The sequence below is a fragment of the Bombina bombina genome, chromosome 7 (assembly GCF_027579735.1).
Source record: "Bombina bombina isolate aBomBom1 chromosome 7, aBomBom1.pri, whole genome shotgun sequence".
Lineage (NCBI taxonomy): Eukaryota > Metazoa > Chordata > Amphibia > Anura > Bombinatoridae > Bombina > Bombina bombina.
Genome location: NC_069505.1, coordinates 267009372 through 267030521, shown reverse-complemented (window position 1 = coordinate 267030521; position 21150 = coordinate 267009372). Strand labels below are relative to the sequence as shown.

Genomic DNA, 21150 nt, shown 5'->3' with positions numbered 1-21150 from the left:
ACATAGTTGAGCACAGATAAAGCACTGGTGGGAGCACAAATTTGCTCTCTAATCATAACCTGGCCCTTTATTGTGAATTATATTTTGAGTTTAATGTGTCTTTAATTGCTTATACTTTTGCATCTTGTCATCCTGAGTATATTGTGTTAATCCAATAACCGACTTCTGTTTTTATAAGGTGTATCCTGCCCTGACCTGCTACCTTTCTTACAATGGCCCAGATTACGAGTTTTACGTTAGAGGCTATGCGGTGCTAACGAGTAGTTTTCCCTCACCGCTCACTTACATGCAGCGCTGGTATTACGAGTTTTCAGAAACCCGTCGTTAAAAGACAAGATGTGAGCGTTGAGCAAAATTTTGCTCATTACCGAACTCCAATACCAGCGTTGTGCACGATTTCCCCATAGGAATCAACGGGGAGAGCCGGCTGAAAAAAAGTCTAACACCTGCCAAAAAGCAGCGTAAAACTCCTTAACGTAGCCCCATTGATTCCTATGGGGAAATAAAATTTATGTTTACACCTAACACCCTAACATGAACCCCGAGTCTTAACCCCTAATCTGCCACCCTCAACATCACCGACACCTAAATTATAATTATTAACCCCTAATCTGCCGCTCCGGACACCACCGCCACCTACATTATACTTATGAACCCCTAATCTGCTGCCCCCAACATCGCCGACACCTACATTATATTTATTAACCCCTAATCTGCCACCCCTAATGTCACAGCCACCTACCTACACTTATTAACCCCTAATCTGCCGCCCCCAACGTCGCCACCACTATAATAAACATATTAACCCCTACACCTAATCTAACCCTAAACCTAACACCCCCTAACTTAAATATAATTTAAATAAATCTAAATAAATATTCCTATCATTAACTAAATAATTCCTATTTAAAACTAAATACCTGTCAAATAAACCCTAAAATAGCTACAATACAACTAATAGTTACATTGTAGCTAGCATAGGATTTATTTTTATTTTACAGGCAAGTTTGTATTTATTTTAACTACGTAGAATAGTTATTAAATAGTTATTAACTATTGAATAACTACCTAGTTAAAATAAAGACACATTTACCTGTAAAATAAAACCTAACCTAAGTTACAATAACACCTAACACTATACTATAATTAAATAAATTAAATACAATTACCTAAATTAAATTAAATTAAATTAGCTAAAGTAAAAAAAAACCACTAAATTACAGAAAATAATAAACAAATTAAGGAAATTTAAACTAATTACACCTAATCTAATAGCCCTATGAAAATAAAAAAGCCCCCCCAAAGTAAAATAAAACCCCCTGAAGATCGACTTACCGGGAGACGTCTTCATCCAAGCCGGGCGAAGTGGTCCTCCAGATGGCAAAAAGTGTTCATCTAAGCCAGGCAGAAGTGGTCCTCCAGGCGGGCAGAAGTCTTCATCCAGACGGCATCTTATATCTTCATCCATCCGGCGCGGAGCGGCTCCATCTTCAAGACATCCGACGCAGAGCATCCTCTTCATCCGACAACTAAAACAGAATGATGGTACCTTTAAGTGACGTCATCCAATAGAATTCTATCAGGAAGAATAGAAGAAAAAATCCTATTGGCTGATGCAATCAGCCAATAGGATTGAAGTTCAATCCTATTGGCTGATCCAATCAGCCAATAGGATTGAGCTCATATTCTATTGGCTGTTCCAATCAGCCAATAGAATGCAAGCTCAATCCAATTGGCTGATAGGATCAGCCAATAGGATTGAACTTCAATCCTATTGGCTGATTGCATCAAAAAAGAGAAAAAGCATGCCAGGCACCAAAAATGTAAAAATAAAATTGCACTTTATTGGTATTCCATTAAAATATTATTACAGAAAGAGATAGTGGGGCAATTCCCCAAAAGAAACAGACTAACGCGTTTCGGCTAGGAGAGCCGTACTCATAGTCCATGATTGCATCAGCCAATAGGATTTTTTCTACCTAAACTCCGATTGGCTGATAGAATTCTATCAGGCAATCAGAATCTAAGGGACGTCATCTTGGATGACGTCACTTAAAGGTACCTTCATTCTGTTTTAGTCGTCGGAAGAAGAGGATGCTCCACGTCGGATGTCTTGAAGATGGAGCCGCTCCGCGCTGAATGGATGAAGATAGAAGATGTCGTCTGGATGAAGACTTCTGCCTGTCTGGAGGACCACTTCTGCCTGGCTTGGATGAAGACTTCTGCCCGTCTGGAGAACCACTTTGCCCCGCTTGGATGAAGACGTCTACCGGTAAGTCGATCTTTAGGGGGTTAGTGTTAGGTTTGTTTAAGGGTGTATTGGGTGGGTTTATTTTTTAGATTAGGGATTTGGGCTTGCAAAAGAGCTAACGGATCTTTTAAGGGCAATGCCCATTCAAATGCCCTTTTCAGGACAATGGGGAGCTTAGTTTTTTTTAGATAGTATTTTATTTGGGGGGTTGGTTGTGTGGGTGGCGGGTTTTACTGTTGGGGGTGTTGTTTGTATTTTTTTTACAGGTAAAAGAGCTGATTACTTTGGGGCAATGCCCCACAAAAGGCCCTTTTAAGGGCTATTGGTAGTTTAGGTTAGGCTAGGGTTTTTTTTTTTACTTTGTGGGGGCTTTTTTATTTTAATAGGGCTATTAGATTAGGTGTAATTAGTTTAAATTTCTGTAATTTGTTTATTATTTTCTGTAATTTAGTGGGTTTTTTTGTACTTTAGCTAATTTAAATTAATTTATTTAATTGTATTTAATTATAGTGTAGTGTTAGGTGTTAGTGTAACTTAGGTTAGGTTTTATTTTACAGGTACTTTTGTATTTATTTTAGCTAGGTAGTTATTAAATAGTTAATAACTATTTAATAACTATTCTACCTAGTTAAAATAAATATGAACTTGCCTGCAAAATAAAATTAAACCCTAAGCTAGCTACAATGTAACTATTAGATATATTGTAGGTATTTTAGGGTTTATTTTACAGGTAAGTATTTAGTTTTAAATAGGAATTATTTAGTTAATGATAGGAATATTTATTTAGATTTATTTAAATTATATTTAAGTTAGTGGGTGTTAGGTTTAGGATTAGACTTAAGTTTAGGGGTTAATAACTTTAATATAGTGGCGGCGACGTTGGGGGAAGCAGATTAGGGGTTAATAAATCTAGGTAGGTGGTGGCGATGTTAGAGCCGGCAGATTAGGTGTTAATAATATTTAACTAATGTTTGCGAGGCGGGAGTGCAGCGGTTTAGGGGTTAATATGTTTATTATAGTGGCGGCAACGTTGGGGGCGGCAGATTAGGGGTTAATAAGTGTAGGTAGGTGGTGGCGACATTGGGGGCATAAGATTAGGGGTTAATAAATATAATGTAGGTGTTGGCAATGTTGGGGTCAGCAGATTAGGGGTTCATACATATAATGTAGGTGGCGGCAGTGTCCGGAGCGGCAGATTAGGGGTTAAAATTTTTATTGTGGGAGGGCCTCGGGTTAAAGGGGTTAATAGGTAGTTTATGGGTGTTAGTGTACTTTTTAGCATTTAGGTATGAGTTTTATGCTATGGCGTTGTACCATAAAACTCATAACTACTGACTTTTAAATGCGTTAGGACTCTTGACAGGGTAGGGTGTACCGCTCACTTTTTGGCCTCCCAGGACAGACTCATAATATCAGCGCTATGGAAGTCCCATAGAAAAAAGACTTTACGAAGTTTACGTAAGTCGTTTTGCGGTAAGGCCAAAGAAGTGTGCGGTGCCCCTAAACCTTCAAGACTCATAATACCAGCGGGTGTAAAAAAGCAGCGTTAGGACCTCTTAACGCTGTTTTTTTACCCTAACGCACAACTCGTAATCTAGCTGTATGCTTTTTATTATTTTAGTTTGGAACTACAGTATCCCACAAAAGTGAGTACACCCCTCACATTTTTGTAAACATTTAATTATATCTTTTCATGTGACAACACTGAAGAAATGACACTTTGCTACAATGTAAATTAGTGAGTGTACAGCCTGTATAACAGTGTAAATTTGCTGTCCCCTCAAAATAACTCAACACACAGCCTTTAATGTCTAAACCATTGGCAAAAAAAGCAAGTACACCCCTAAGTGGAAATGTCCAAATTGGGCCCAATTAGCCATTTTCCCTCCCCAGTGTCATGTGACTCATTAGTGTTACAAGGTCTCAGAAAAAATGGGACCAGGTGTGTTAAATTTGGTGTTATTGCTCTCACACTCTCTCATACTGGTCACTGGAAGTTCAACATGGCACCTCATGGCAAAGAACTCTCTGAGGATCTAAAAAAATGAATTGTTGCTCTACCTAAAGATAGCCTAGGCTATAAGAAAATTGCCAAGACCCTGAAACTGAGCTGCAGCACGGTGGGCAAGACCATACAGCGGTTTCACAGGACAGGTTCCACTCAGAACAGGCCTCCTCATGGTTGACCAAAGAAGTTGAGTGCACATGCTCATCATCATATTCAGAGGTTGTCTTTGGGAAATATATGTATGAGTGCTGCCAGCATTGCTGCAGAGTTTGAAGGGGTGGGGGGGTCAGCCTGTCAGTGCTCAGATCATACACCGCACACTGCATCAAATTGGTCTGCATGGCTGTCGTCCCAGAAGGAAGCCTTTTCAAAAGATGATGCACAAGAAAGCCCACAAACAGTTTGCTGAAGACAAGCAGACTAAGGACATGGATTACTGGAACCATGTCTTGTGGTCCGATGAGACCAAGATAAACTTATTTGGTTCAGGTGGTGTCAAGCATGTGGCAGCAACAAGGTTAGGAGTACAAAGACAAGTGTGTCTTGCCTACAGTCAAGCATGGTGGTGGGAGTGTCATGGTCTAGGCCTGCATGAGTGCTGCCGACACTTGGGAGCTACAGTTCATTGAGGGAACCATGAATGCCAACATGTACTGTGACATACTAAAGCAGAGCATGATCCCCTCCCTACAGAGACTGGGACGCAGGGCAGTATTCCAACATGATAACGACCCCAAACACACCTCCAAGATGATCACTGCCTTGCTAAAGAAGCTGAGGGTAAAGGTGATGGACTGGCCAAGCATGTCTCCAGACCTAAACCCTATTGAGCATCTGTGGGGCATTCTCAAACAGAAGGTGGAGGAGTGTATGGTCTACAACATCCACCAGCTCTGTGATGTCGTCATGGAGGAGGGGTAGAGGACTCCAGTGGCAACCTGTGAAGCTCTGGTGAACTCCATGCCCAAGAAGGTTAAAGGTGTGCTGGAAAATAATGGTGGCCACACAAAATATTGACACTTTGGGCCCATTTGGACATTTCCACTTAGGGGTGTACTCACTTTTGTTGCCAACGGTTTAGAAATTAATAACTGTGTGTTAAGTTATTTTGAGGGGACAGCAAATTTACACTGTTATACAGGCTGTACACTCACTACTTTACATTGTAGCAAAGTGTCATTTCTTCAGTGTTGTCACATGAAAAGATACAATAAAATATTTACAAAAATGTGAGGGGTGTACTCACTTTTGTGGGATACTGTATACTTTTATAAATATTTCAAGGAAGTCCTTTTTCTTTCAAATTCCCTTACACACTGCCACCCTATGTGCAAACAAGCTTTAGTTTAAGCGATAACTTTTTACTTTCAAATTGTAATATGAGCGCAAGAATAGAAGCTCTATGAATTTGACTTGAATGGTTTTAGGGCTCAATAACTAACATTTTTGTGCTCCAATTTTATTCTAGGCTTAAAGGGCCATGATACTCAAATGTTGAAACGCTTGAAAGTGATGCAGCATAGCCGTAAAAAGCTGACTAGAAAATATCACCTGAACATCTCTATGTAAAATAGGAAGATATTTTACCTCAAATTACCTAAGTATTCACAACCTAGTATAAAGAGACTTTAATCAGCCAGTCAGGATGCTTGTCCCCGGACTTTCTAGGGAGTGTGCATCTCATCTGCATGCACAGTCATGTTGTTTTCCTATTCAGTTTAAAGGGAGAGTCCAGCCAAAATTGAAAGTCACATGGATTCATTTCAGTTTTAAATAGAAGCATTTTTGATAATATATTTGATTAGCAAAAATGCTACTAATAAAATATATGGCTGTTTCAAAAGTGTATTTTAGTATGCACCGTGCACCAGCATTTTAAATACACCACATGCTCAAATAGTCTAAGGTGCTTGTACCATCTGGTAATGACTCAATTTGTTCATTTCTGACATGATATGGGCCCCACTGGTGCTACGACAGCTGCAGTATATAAAATTCTGGTGCACTGAGAATATCTAACTATGTTTCACATGCACGTGCAGAGAAAAATGTTACACTAAAACAGTGATAACTTTTACTACAAGCATTTTTGACAATACATGTATATTGCATGTTTCTTTTCAAACATGTAATTTATCTGGGTACATTTAAATTTTGCCCGGAAAGGCCCATTAAGTAAGTTCTATGAATTCTCATGAGAGTTCAGTGAAATCTTATGAGATCAAAGCAAAGGCAAGGCATTACCCTAGCACTGCTGATGCTGATTGGCTATTGTTTGTTTGTTTTTCAACTTGCAGCTGGACTGAAGTATAACTGTTTACAAATCACTTACTCTGGTGAGTTGAAGTCATTTTGAGATAAAATATCTATCTACCTTCCTTACATAGAGATGCTCAGGTGATATTTTCTTGCCAGCTTTTAACAGTTATGCTACATCACTTTCAAGTGATTTAGCATATAAGTATCATGTCCCTTTAAGCTTTTACGTGAACAACAATGGTGCATACCCTAGGTGAGACACATGAATATGGAAAGTGAATCACAGCCACTTACCAAAAAACATCTTTGAGGGGATTCACTCACCCATCAAAGAGGGAAGAGTGATGCAAGATTTATGGATATTGAGATGTTCTGGTGAATGCTGTATAAGCACTCATAAAGGACATTGGATGAACGCAAACCTTTTATTATTATTATTATTATCGGTTATTTGTAAAGCGCCAACAGATTCTGCAGCGCTATAAACATAGGCAAACCTTTTGCACAATGAGCGAGAGAAGGTGTTTTCTTATAAAAATGCATATTTATCACGAGTCTTGTGTATAATCCATGGCACCCAGGGCATCTGCCATGCATATTTGTTTTTTTTGTTTTTTTCATTATTAACCAGAACATGTTTGTGCTTATTTAAACATTAACTGAGCATGTGCAAACATATAAACAAAAAAACAAGTCCATTGCATATAAGTGTGTACTGATTTCTTGATCAAACATTCTACTTCTGCTCAAAAACATAATACAATTATATGAGAGTTTTTTTCCTTCTTGTGGGAGGGGGTGATCATTTTGTACAGTCAAATTGCTTTTGGGAGATACATTGTTGGAAATAAGTTTGGTTAGAAGATATTGGGGTCTATTTATGAAGCAGTGGATGCTGCCTCCGACCCACTTTGCTTCAGTTCCGGCTGAAGCGGAAGTTAAGGAGCAGCCCTTAACTCGTCTGCCACCTCTGAGGTGGCGGACAGCAATCCACCTGATTGAATACGATCAGGCTGATTGACACCTCCTGCTAGCGGCCGATTGGCTGCGAATCTGCAGGGGGTGGTATTGCACCAGCAGTTCACAAGAACTGCTGGTGCAATGATAAATGCCGACAGCGTATGTCCGCCCGCACATTAATAAATGGACCCCATTGTTTATACTACAGTGAACCATATATGCATAAAACATTACAGTCCCTCTTATGTAAAATTATTATTTTAATTTGTATTTTTGTTGATTTATTAAAAAAAACCTGTATCTGTATTTATGTTTTTTTCCTAATATTTAGTAGCAAGCTGGAACATTAAATGCCATGACCTAGTAAGTTATTATAGAACAGATAATAGCACAGCTGGAGGCCAAACCGAGATGCAGTTCTCTGGCACATAAAACCAAACAGGAACAAAGATCAAATATTTTTAAAACAATGGAATCTGGAGATTACCAGCTAAATGGATATTAACAGTGTCAGTGACAAAACAGTAAATAAAAGGATGATAAAATCACTAGGTAGACAGGGTGTAATAAATATAAAAACAGCCACAAGATCACGCAATTTATAGAGGATGCTCCCTTACTGTTTTAAGACTTGCATATCTGTTTTAAAACGTTATTAAAAATGTATAAACCTTGTAATATTTGCAATATTTTTGTTCTGCAGCCTTAGATGAGGATATCAGCAGAGGTTAAATGTTATTAGAATAGATTATCGCCTTGTTTGCTGAATTTTTTTTTCCAATTGTCATTCTCCACCCTCATCTTTCTTAATTTTGAGGAGCCAATCCAGTCTGAGTTTGAGTCTTTAGAAGACAGGACTTGGCACATTCATTATTTTAACAAAATCTCCATTGTTTGACTTCCAGTGGAAATAATAAAATTACAAAGAACTAATTAGATACAGATATGGTGCAGGGTTAGACTTTATGAAACCTGCTGTGTGCAGGTTGCCTTTTTAAAAAAAAAAAAAAAATATTCATTTTTCAAACTTAAAGGGACAGTCTACACCAAAAATTTTCTTATTTAAAAAGATAGAAAATCCCTTAATTACCCATTCCCCGTTTTTGCATAACCAACACAGTTATATTAACCCTTTAAGGACACAGCTTTCAGTTTGCTCAATTGTTTTATGATGGAAAATTTCCGTCATATGTCCTTAAGAGGTTAATATACTTTTTACCTCTGTGATTACCTTGTATCTAAGCCTTTGCAGACAGCCTCCTTATCTAAGTGCCTTTGACAGACATGCAGTGTAGTCAATCAGTGAAGACTCCTAAATAACTTCACGGGAGTGAGCACAATGTTATCTATATGACACATGTAAACTAGCACAGTCTAACTGTGAAAAACTTTCAAAATGCTCTGAGCTAAGAGGCGGTTTTCAACGGTTTAGAAATCAGTTTGAGCCTAGCTAGGTTTAGCTTTTCAAAAATACCACCAAGGGAACAAAGCAATTTGATGATAAAAGTAAATAGGAAAGTTGTTTAAAATTGCATGCCCTATCTGAATCATGAAAGTTTAGTTTTGACTTTACTGTCCCTTTAAAGGACCAGTAAATACAGTAATTTTTCATAATTAACAAATGTGTGATTAAAAGACAATGCAATAGCGCTTAATCTGAACTTCAAAGGAGTAGTAGATTTTTTTCTGACAAAGTTCAAAGTTATGTCTATTTCCACTCCTCCTTTATCATGTGACAGCCATTAGCCAATCACAAAGGCATATACATATATTATGTGAATTCTTACACATCCTCAGTAAGAGCTGGTGACTCAATGAGATTAAATATAAAAAGACTGTACACATTTTGATAATGGAAGTAAATTGGAAAGTTGTTTGACATTGCATACTCTATCCGACTCATGAAAGTTTAATTTTGACTTAAGAATCCCTTTAAATTACAGGAATGGTGTCAAAATAAATAATAAACTATAATGCAAACTTGTTTAACTATTCATAATTAAGCATTTTATATTGTAATTGCAAAATAATTGATGTCCCTTTTAAGTAGGTTATAGTTTATCTTATCTATATACATATTACACAAAGATTACTTAGATAAATTCAAACCCTTAATTACATATTACCCTAACTGACCAAAGTTGAGAAAATAAACATAATCTAGAGCAGTGATCGCCAAATTCCTAAAACTAAAGGCTGCACATTATTTTAGAAGCCTTAAGGACCACATATGAATTTATGACTATTAAGCACACACATAATAATAATAATATATGTTCTAATTAATGTCCTGGTAGAGCGCTTCTTTTTCTGCATGCATTTGTATAATAATCCTGGGGAAGTGTCCCTAAGGGTTATGGGGGAAACCAGACATGGACTCCTTGCATAATGAGTTTAGAGGGATATGTCTGCACCTCACTGATGAGGTCCAAAGAAGGCTGAACCAACCTTCTGGGGTTGTCATGTTTCTTGTTCAGAAGAGTATTGCCTGGTATTTCGGGGCTGGATTTACCTTACTAGGAGAGATCAGAATGATATACTTTAGGACATTTCTCCTCTGTGAAAAGCACAATTGGACTAAAAGAGGCTTCTTCAAGGTGGTAATTTGCCATAGATCAAGCTACTGAGCTGTTGTTCATTCCTGGTAAAGCACTTTTTTTCTGTATGCATCTAAAAATGTCCAAAGGCACAGGGTTAGATTTAGGTAAAGATGTAGTTTCCCCCTACAGACATCTCTTTTGTTTTGTGGTCTCCCAAAAGCACTATTTTTTGGTTCCATTTTTTCCTGGAGCCACAAACTTTAATTCACGCCTGTTTAGCTCTGATTTTCCAAGGGGTTGCAAAAACTAGTTCAGAGAGCTGTGAGTGTCTCATGGCCCCCAGTTAGCCATCAGGGCTGTAGAGGCTTTTCAAGAGTTTCTGTCCCTAAAGTGCTTTAATAGGGTGTATCCCACAAGTTTTCCCAATATAATGACAATTTTAAATGCTTAGAGTACCTTTATGTGTATATTAAAAAGAGAACTTAAAGGAACATTCTGAAGCAAAATATACATGCTTTACTTTATTACAATGTGTAATTGTTTTTGCATTACTAATTTTAGCTTAGTAGGTAGTTTACCCTTGCAAAGGGATGAACAACCTATACGTAAAGACCCTCTTTGAAACTTTAAGCATTGCAGCTCCGGAGCAGAACATGGCTAGTGAGCCAATCAGGAATGACAGTTGCAGCAAGTTACCAGTACTTGCCACTACTGATCTGAGTTTTTCTTTTAATGTTCAAAACGATTATTTGTTTCTTACTTAAAGATTGCAAAAATAGTCCCACGACTATGTATTTCTAAACGCCCCATAAGTGGGCGTTTTTTCTTAACGTTGTTCTTCTCTCATGAACATACACTTACATGGGAGTACGCATGCTATAGCGCGATGACTGTGAAAGCTTCGATCGCATACTGACTAGCAAGCAGAGGGAATGGCTTCCCTTAGCAATGGATAAACCATCCATGCTATCATGTCAGTTTTAATAAAGTATTTGAGGACAAATAATAAAAGAAGACAAGGCATCAGTGCACTATTAAAGCCTATAATGTAATAATGATTTGTAATGATATATATATATATATTTATATATGATCATTATTTTAATGGTGGTTATATTCTTATAGTCATTTATCTTCATCAAATTGTAAAAAAATTACACGCTAGCATTCTGCGATCCGGACTTATATTCACGTGCTGTAGCTTGAATTTGTATTTCTAAAGAAATGTCCTGGACGCTGTAAAATCTGCTGTGGAGCATTTTTAGATATCAGCTGTTACTGACGCTTTAACGGTTGCTATAGCAAACAATAACAAGAGAGATTGTGTAAGCGAGCACGGAGGTGCTGTATATGAATTTAATTGACAAGTAGCAGCCAGCGCAAGTTTTCAATTGCTATGCGAAGCTACTACCTGTCATCAATGCGCATGTTCAGCCTCCCATATCGGTTGGACGACCTGAAAATTCATTGGGAAGTTAGTCTGCGATTTTAATGGGGAGTGGAAGGTAGAAAATAACTTTAAAACTAGATTATACATTTAATTTGTATACATTCAGAATATATTATACAAATACAAATTATTGTTTGAAATGTAACCCCCCCCCCCCCCCGATTATAATAGCCCTTTAACCACTTACAAGGATTAAACACATAGGGGCATATTTATTATGTTGTGAGTGGACATGATCCGATATAGCAGAATATGTTTGCTGCACATCGATAAATGCTGACAGCATACACTCACGGCATTTATCATTGCACCAGCTGTTCTTGTGAACTGCTGGTGCAATGTCACCCCCTGCAGATTCGCGGCCAATTGGCCACTAGCAGGGGTTGTCAATCAACTTGATCGTATTCGATCGAGTTAAATTCTGGCGATTTCTGTCCGCGGCTTTTAGAGCAAGTGGACAGGTTATGGAGTAGCAGTCTTTAGACCACTGCTTAATAACTTCTGTTTCCGACAAGCCTGAAGGCTCACCGGAAACACGGGGCATCAAGCTACGTACAGAGCTTAATAAATATGCCCCATAGGGCCAGATTATAAATTGCATGCAACTAATGGGTGGTGTATTATTTTGTTTTTAATTTAGCATCAAACAGTAATGCATTATTGGGTATTTAATATTGTTTAGAATGTTTAACTAAATCCTTTTTAATGCACCTATACTTTTAATGTGAAACAGTTGTAGTACTCTTATAAATCAAGTGTTTACTTGCATGTAATCCAAAATATAAAAAGGTACTAGATTTTATAACTTGCTAGTGTGCATTAAATATATATATATATATGGTGTATGGCAAAGAACTTAACCAACAATTCCACAACTTGAACAGAATTGTTGAGCGCCATTAGCATTGCCCTTATGTGTTAGCCAGTATGAATTTTAGAGAAGGCCATTATAGAAATTAGTTATATGATAGAATTTACACTCCTCCACTATCGGAAATTAATTGTGTAGTGCAATTTACTATAATTCATGCAATAAATATTAACCACAAACTTACACTCCTTACCACTTGCCATTTGTGTTTGCATCAACAAAAAGAGAGAAGCGCTCAACCTGGGAACGAAAAATAGCATAATAGTTTATTTTATGTCTAGTTACCACCCTAGGAGCAGCCTATTTTTGCTCAATACGTGGCTTTCACAGAGCAGAAGTTTCCTGCTCTGGTATTTCGTGACTGCACTGTTTAGTCAGGATCAGACTGACATATTCTGCATCGTTATCCGAATTCATCAAAATCATTTTTGTTTATCAGTCTGATCTTGACTAAACAGTGCAGTCACACAATACCAGGCAATCCCTATCAAAATGAGAGAAATGGCAAAACCCCAGACGTACGTTTCAGCCTAGTGTGAGCCTCGTAAGTGAGGTGCAGTCATATCACTCTAGGCACATTCGGCAATGGGTCCATGTCTGGTTTCACACTTAGGGAGACTTCCTTCAGGGTCATAATTTGCATCTACAAAAAGAGAGAAGCTTTCAACCTAGAAACTAATAGCAAAATAGCTTGTTCTATGGCTAGTTATCATTTTGTGTTTGACTTAAAACCCGGTCCATAAAAAGATCAACAATGTAAAAATTATTACAGCATGCAATTTTGTATACATCCCTAAGTAATAATGGGACTGCTCTAAAACTAGTCAAACAAACCTTAAATAAGTTCAATGTTACATATTTCATAAATATTTAACATGAAAGTACTGTCAAAGCCTAATCCTTAAAACTCATCAATTTCTTTTCAAGTTGAAAGTCAATAAGAATGGTAAATTTTACTTGAAACTGTAATATATTATTAAATGTCTATTCTGGAATGTGCTGAAATCCATTGATCTTAAAAAATGAATTTACTTCAAATGTGCCTCTTTTTTCCAAGTATGTCAGTAAATAAAACAGATTATATCTAGTTTATTGGCAAATAGTTCTTGTTATTAAGAAGCACAAAAAAAATGCAAAGGACTGTAAATAACAATTATCACCCACTAATATGATGTATTGACATCAGACAACATCTGCTTAGCTTGGCTTACTGTAATTGTTAAACATGAAAGAGTTCTCTGGAAAAAGTGACTTTGCAAATATACAAATAGTGTGTGTATTCCACACAGTAACATTTCATTACTCTTTAAGTATTTATGAAAGTGAAGAAATCAATAAACAATTTAAATTAGTTGCTGAAGAACAGTTTTTGTATTTATTCCATATTAATGGTTAAGGTATTTTTTATACTGTAAAGTATAGACAATACAGACACACACACATATCTCCCCCCTGCCCCTCTCTCTCCCTATCTCTCTCTCTCCATTCCTCTCTCTCCATTCCTCTCTCCCTTTCTCACCCTCTCTCCCTTCCTCTCCCCCTCTCTTTTAAGTGATTATATCTTAGAATGATTAAACTTAAACAAGAGGGCTTCACTATTTTAAACATATTTATTCATTTTGCCGCAAATACTCAACAAAATTTCAGAAGTACTTTGCTTTTGGAGAATTCTGCATCGTTATCTGAATTCATCAAAATAATTTTGGGCAGCTCTTTATCTTCTTGAAAATCAATTTGAACTACTTTTGAATATCAAAAGTATTTCAGTGCTAGCTCATTTTATGTGTTAAAAAAACTTGGTAGTTTATTCTATGTAATAACAAAACTAAAGGAACAGTCTACTTGAAAATGTGTATTATTTAAAAAGATAGATAATCCCTTTATAACCCATTCCCCAGTTTGGCATAACCAACACTGTTATAGTAATATACATTTTACTTCTATGATAATATGATCACCTTGTATCTAAGTCTTTGCAGACTGCACTCTTACTCCAGTGCTTTTTACAAACTTAGTGCTGGTTCCTGCATAACTCCACAAGAGTGAACACGATGGTATCTATATGGCACACATTAACTTGCACTGTCTGGTTTAAAAAGCTAATAAAATGTACTGAGATAAGAGGCGGCCTGCAGGGGTTTAGAAACAGTTAGAGCTTTAGAGGGTTAGAGGTTATAAATTATAATAATATAACAATGTTGGTCGTGCAAAGATGGGGAATGGGTAGTAAAAGTGTTATCTATATTTTTAAACAATACAAAAATTAAGTGGAATGTCCCTTTAACATATAACTCAAATCATTATTAACCCATACAATTTATACAAAACAAAATATCACCATTGAAAGTTTATTTCATCATATCTTAAACATCCATAACAGTTAAATTGACTATTTTATTTCAAAGATGTTATTATAGGTTTGAATTCCCCACTTAGAAGCTTTTATGGAAGCAGTCCTACAATACTTCAGTATGGTCATGCAAGATTTAAAGGGACAGTCTAGTCCAAAACAAACTTTCATGATTCAGATATGGCATGTCATTTTAAACAATTTTCCATTTTACTTCTATCACCAATTTTGCTTTGTTCTCTTGGTATTCTTAGTTGAATGCTAAATCTAGGAGGTTCATATGCTAATTGCTAAGCACTTGAAGGCCGTCTCTTATCTCAGGGCATTTTGACAGTTTTTCACCACTAGAGGGTGTTAGTTCATGTGTTTCATATAGATAACAATGTGCTCATGCACGTGGAGTTTCTAGGAGCCAGCACTGATTGGCTAAAATGCAAGTCTGTCAAAATAACTTAAATAATGACAGAGGTAAAATGTGTATTAATATAACTGTGTTAGTTATGCAAAACTAGGGAATGGGTAATACAGGGATTATCTATCTTTTAAAACAATAACAATTCTGGTGTAGACTGTCCCTTTAATGTTACTTCAAAGGATACATAAGAGGCAGTGATATGACTATGCATGAAAGGGTTAAATTGTGTGCATGTTAACGGAAATATGGAATTACTACTTCATAGACACTCAAATTGTATTAATTAAGCACCATGCATGGTGGTAAGTTTGGGAATATTCATTTGGCCTTGCTAAAATAGATTAAATAAGGATACCCTGTTAAAAATAAAACAGCACAACTGACTACTGTATGGATAAATAAAAAATCTAAAAATGATTTGTCAAACTGTGTATAACAATACTGCCTATAATATTAAATCAACTGTTTATGTTTAAATCAGCTGTGTTTTAACTTTTTAATATGATCTTAAAGACTTTTTAAAAAAAAAAAAGTAATATAAACATAGAAACAGATTTTGATAGCAGAAAAAACCCAAAAGGCCCACTAAGTTTGTCATTGTTTCTGTTTGACATATAGATTTAACCAGCGATAAAGGGTTTATCGCGGGTGTTTGTGCTCGTGAGTTTTACCGCTCATATGACAAGTTAAAAGTAAAGACGATTGCTTGAGCGTAATCGCAATTTACACTAGAATGATTACCACGTCTTCAGAGCTCTGGTTAACTGTTTCGCAAAACAAAAAAGTGTCACAAAACGCTTAAAAAATACATTCAACGTACAATAACACAATCTAATAAGAATTATTAAAAAAAAATATTGCACACAAAAGTTATAAGTGCTCAAAGATATGAGATCTCAGGTGTTAGAAAAATAAGGCAGGCAAAGGACTTTAACATAGAGATACATACATATACATGTCACATATATACAGTATATATGTGTGTCTACAGATGTATTTATATATTTATATGTGTATTTATGTATTTACAAACACATAAATATATATTAACACATATACATACATATACATGTCACATATATACAGTATATATGTGTGTGTACAGATGTATTTATATATTTATATGTGTATTTATGTATTTACAGACAAACACATAAATATATATTTACACATATACATACATATACATGTCACATATATACAGTATATATGTGTGTACAAATGTATTTATATATTTATATGTGTATTTATGTATTTACAGACAAACACATAAATATATATTTACACATATACATGTCACACATATACAGTATATATGTGTGTGTACAGATGTATTTATATATTTTTATGTGTATTTATGTATTTACAGACAAACACATAAATATATATTTACACATATACATACATATATATATAGTACATTGGAGTCCTTTGCAGTTAAGTAGACAACATCATGTAAAAGCATATTTATGCAATATTCAGTTTTAAGGCCCCATGTTTTCTGCTCGTCCGCCTTCGCTACATGTCCGCCGCACATCGATAAATGCCGACAGCATACGCTGTTGGCATTTATCATTGCACCAGCAGTTCTTGTGAGCTGCTGGTGCAATACCGCCCCCTGCAGATTTGCGGCCGCTAACAGGGGGTACATGATACATGATCGGGCGGATTGCTATACGCCGCCTTAGAGGCGGCGTATGAGTTTAGAAGCAGCCTGAAGGCTCACCCTGAAACAAGGGGAGCAGGGGCCATTCGGCCCTTGTTAAATAGACCTCATAGAGAACTCAGAGAAATCTTTATTTTTTTTATTTTTGAAAACACTTTTGAAATTGAGATCACTCCTTAAAATCATTCCAATCTTTTTATAATATAATATATTTTATTTACTTTATATATTTCTAGGTTCGAATTTTCACTTACCTGATAGGAAGGGAGGCAGCATTTGCGGATAATCTGAAATGGATGGCATGTGCTAATAAAGGTGAGTTTCATCTTCCTGCATATTTTAATATTGTTTGTTTAGTGGTCTTGAGTTACAGTAAGGGCTATAAACTGAAAACCAGACAGATTAGATTTCGCTGAACCTCATTTTTCAACTAATGTATTGCAATCCTTATCTAAATTAAAAATGGTGCTTTCTGGGAAGTATTGAAAGCAAACTGGTAGGAACTAAATTCTTTTAAAAAAAAGCTTGCCTTACACCGTTGTTGTTTTTTTATTATAATATGTACATTGCTACCAATCACCATAGAGGAAACCAAATTAGCCATAAAGAGTATGCCCAACGGAAAAAGCCCAGGCCCCAACGGACTGAGTATAAAATACTACAAGACATACCTACACCACATATTACAACCACTGACCTCCCTATTCAACTCAACCTTGAAAGAGGGAGGCTTTACAGAAAGTCTGCTGGAAGCACACATCACTGTCCTCCCTAAAGCAGGCAAATCCCCAGACAGCCCCGAAAATTTTAGGCCCATCTCACTACTGAATTCGAACGTCAAAATATACGCCAAAATCTTAGCTACTAGGATAAATAAAATCCTTCCCGCCCTGATCCATCCTGACCAAGTGGGCTTTGTACCCGGAAGAGAAGCCAGAGACAATACTTTAAAGATTCTACAACTCATGTCACACACACAGGCCCAACATATCCCATTAGCGCTAATATCTACAGATGCGGAGAAGGCGTTTGACAGGGTGCGCTGGCAGTTTCTGGAAGCGACCCTGTCCAGGATGAATTTTAGCAAACACTTTATAGCCTTAATTTTCTCGCTCTATAGCAAACCAACTGCGCGAGTCAAAGTAAATGGTATCCTCTCCGTTAAATTTAGTATCCAAAACGGTACGAGACAGGGCTGTCCACTCTCACCTGTATTATTTGCCATTACAATCGAGGCCCTGGCGCAAACTATTAGATCAAATAAGCAGATTAAGGGTATACACACTACCACACATGAACACAAACTGGCGCTATACGCCGACGATGTCATACTTACCCTCATTGACATAGGCTTATCAATACCCAAAGTGCTTGAAACATTCGCAGAATTTGGCAGGGTCTCCAACTTCCACCTTAATCTCAGCAAATCCGAGTTTTTAAACATCACGTACAAACCTGACGAGCTACCCAAGCTCCTTCTAAATTGCCCCCTGAAAAAACAACAGACAAAAATGAAGTACCTGGGGATCTACTTGTCCCCAGACCCACAGGTGATGTTTCAGGCTAATTACAAACAGCTGGAGCACAACCTGGTTGCTGACCTGTCCAGCTGGAGAAATAAATCTATCTCCTGGCTGGGACGTATCAATGTGGTGAAGATGAATATCTTGCCCAGGCTACTCTATCTACTTCAAACAACCCCTATATCCCTTCCAGCACACTATCTGGACAGGATACAAGGACTCATAGATCAGTACATTTGGAGAGAAATTAAACCAAGGGTAGCAAGATGCACATTATACTTACCTAGAGACAAGGGAGGGCTAGGGGTACCACACATAGCCACATACAAACAGGCAATAGTGTTACACAGACTATTGGACTGGTGCCAAAATGACCCAAACAAAAATTGGGTTCAATTAGACAGCGACATCATGAATACAAACAACGTAGGCTTGACAGCTTGGGTTAACAAGAAATATAGGCCAAAGATGGTAGTGGACTATCCTCTCCTGGTGGAGTTTTATCAGGCATGGGACAGGATTATTAACACTTCGACACACGTATCCGGGATAACATCACCCCTCACCCCTATCTGCAATAATCCAGACCTGCCTTGGGACTTCAGGGAAACTAGATCGAACCAAATAGCGAGTCTAGACAAGAGAGTGTTCTCCGCACTAATAGAGAAGCACAAACTCAAGGAAATTGGGGACATTAAGGAGCAAATACCTGAACTACCTATGAATTGGTTCACACATGCTAAAATATCTCACTACCTGACTACACATCAGCATAGGCAACAACTCATAAGATCACACACCCCCTTTGAATCACTATGCTTGCAAAAAACAAAAACACGACACGCAATCTCGAGACTGTATAAAATCCTCCTCTTGGGAGAACCAGAAACACTACCCTCCTTTGTTAAGACGTGGGAAAAAGAGCTGAACACAGCCATAACATACCAAGAATGGCAGTCAGCCTTTCAAGCTACTAAAAAATCATCAATCTCGGCCAGAATTCAAGAGTCAAACTACAAGTTTCTCTCGAGATGGTACCTCACCCCAATTAGAATACAGCATATATATAGGTCATCCTCTGGAAAATGTTGGAGAAATTGTGGGGGAGAGGGCTCTTTGCTACACATCTGGTGGGAATGCCCCAAACTAGATACATACTGGGTGGAAGTCCTCTCTCACATTAAAAACGTATTAGGCTGTACTCTGCCTAATGACCCCAAAATTCTCCTGTATCTCTCGCTGCCAAGGATTGAGGGCAAAGATTACAGGGCATTAATGATGATCATGCTGAATAGTGCTAAAATATTAATCCCTAAGAACTGGAAAACACACACTGTCCCGACACTGTCAGATTGGAAAGCGCAGGTCAACTTGTTACTCCAACTCGAAAGGTACCACCACTTAGTGCAGGACACCACTGATATACACGAGCTTATGCTATCAGCCTGGGCAAATGGAGAAACACGCCCCACAGGATAAGACACTAGGCGACTATAGAGACACATACACTCAAGCTTGCCGCTGGGACTCCCCTCTCCGCTCTTCTTTTCTTCCTTTTTCTTACTTTCTTCTCACATACAATTTTTATCAGGGAATAAGCAATGTACATACTTCTGGAACTTGTTGAACGCACTTTTGTATACTAGACTATTGCTTGCATAACATTTCAATACTGAGACAATGATATGGAACTAACTAAGCACATTTGGTGTTAACTCAGGAGATGATGATTGGATACTGGACACTACAGACATTTAATAGATACCTTTTGTGAAATCATCAGATCATATTGAAACATTTGCCATGATTGTTATGTTTATATTTTCAATAAAGCTTTTGAAACTTAAAAAAAAAAAAAAATTGATACACACTGATCAGACAGGCTTTATGAGCGGGAGAAACTTGCTTAAACCAGTAGGATTAAAAGTAATTCCTCATCTAGAAATTAAAAATTTACCACCCATGATAAAGGGAATGATTACCTTCAAGAATCCAATCTTGGCCTGGCAAAAAATATGTACATTTTTAGGAATAAACTTTAGATCCTCTAAATATTTACCTAGAGCAGGTAACCCAGAATTTCCTGAAGTGGTGAACTCTAAAGTATTTGCAAAATGGAAAATTGAAGGCCTAGAATATGTTTATCAGCTTTGGGACTTCCCCCTTAAATGTATTAAAACATTTAGGATAATACAGCAGGAATTTAATATAGGGAATAAGGATTTCTTTGCGTATCTGCAGTTGAGACATTTCGTTAACACAGTTAAAGTAATTGCTGGTGATTTCAGCTGGGATTCATTTGATCCGCTCCATTGCCTGTTCAAAGCAGGTATATATTCTATATCCCCCTGGTATAGATTGTTAATGAAAAAGAAAGGAAAGGATTATATAAATAGTTTAGTGTTGAAATGGTCCCGGGACCTAAGTGGAGTTAATAATGACATGATTCAAAAAAGTATAACAAAAGCATGGAAGCTACTCTCCTTTTATCATGGCGAGAGTCTCATATTAAATTTATTAATCGTGCCTATATAACACCTAGTAGGATGGCTATATGGGGTTCAGATACATTTATAAATTGTCCAAGATGTAGTTTCCACCCTACAGATTTAATACATTGTGTATGGAGATGCCCGAAGGTCAGGTAGTTTTGGTATAGGATTTATTTCTGGCTATCTAAGATGGTTCAACAAAATATTGAATTACAATTAGGAGAGGTCCTCTTTTTAAAAAAGGGCAATAACAGGTTATATAATAGTAGATTTATTAATTTTGTGATTCTATGTGCTAGAAACATAATTTTTAGTTCTTGGAAATCCAGCAGAGGCCCTAGTTTTTCTCAGTTTCTAAGTAAATT

At 37.0% G+C, this 21150-nt stretch overlaps 1 protein-coding gene across 1 annotated transcript in view; it reads left to right on the top strand.

The window, feature by feature from the left end:
• The window catches only part of CACNA2D3 (calcium voltage-gated channel auxiliary subunit alpha2delta 3), a 1718630-nt gene that overhangs the window by 936916 nt on the left and 760564 nt on the right, over positions 1-21150 (top strand). Inside the window, 1 exon segment of the mRNA XM_053720740.1 lies at positions 17007-17085. Within this exon segment, the coding sequence (XP_053576715.1) occupies positions 17007-17085 (79 nt within the window).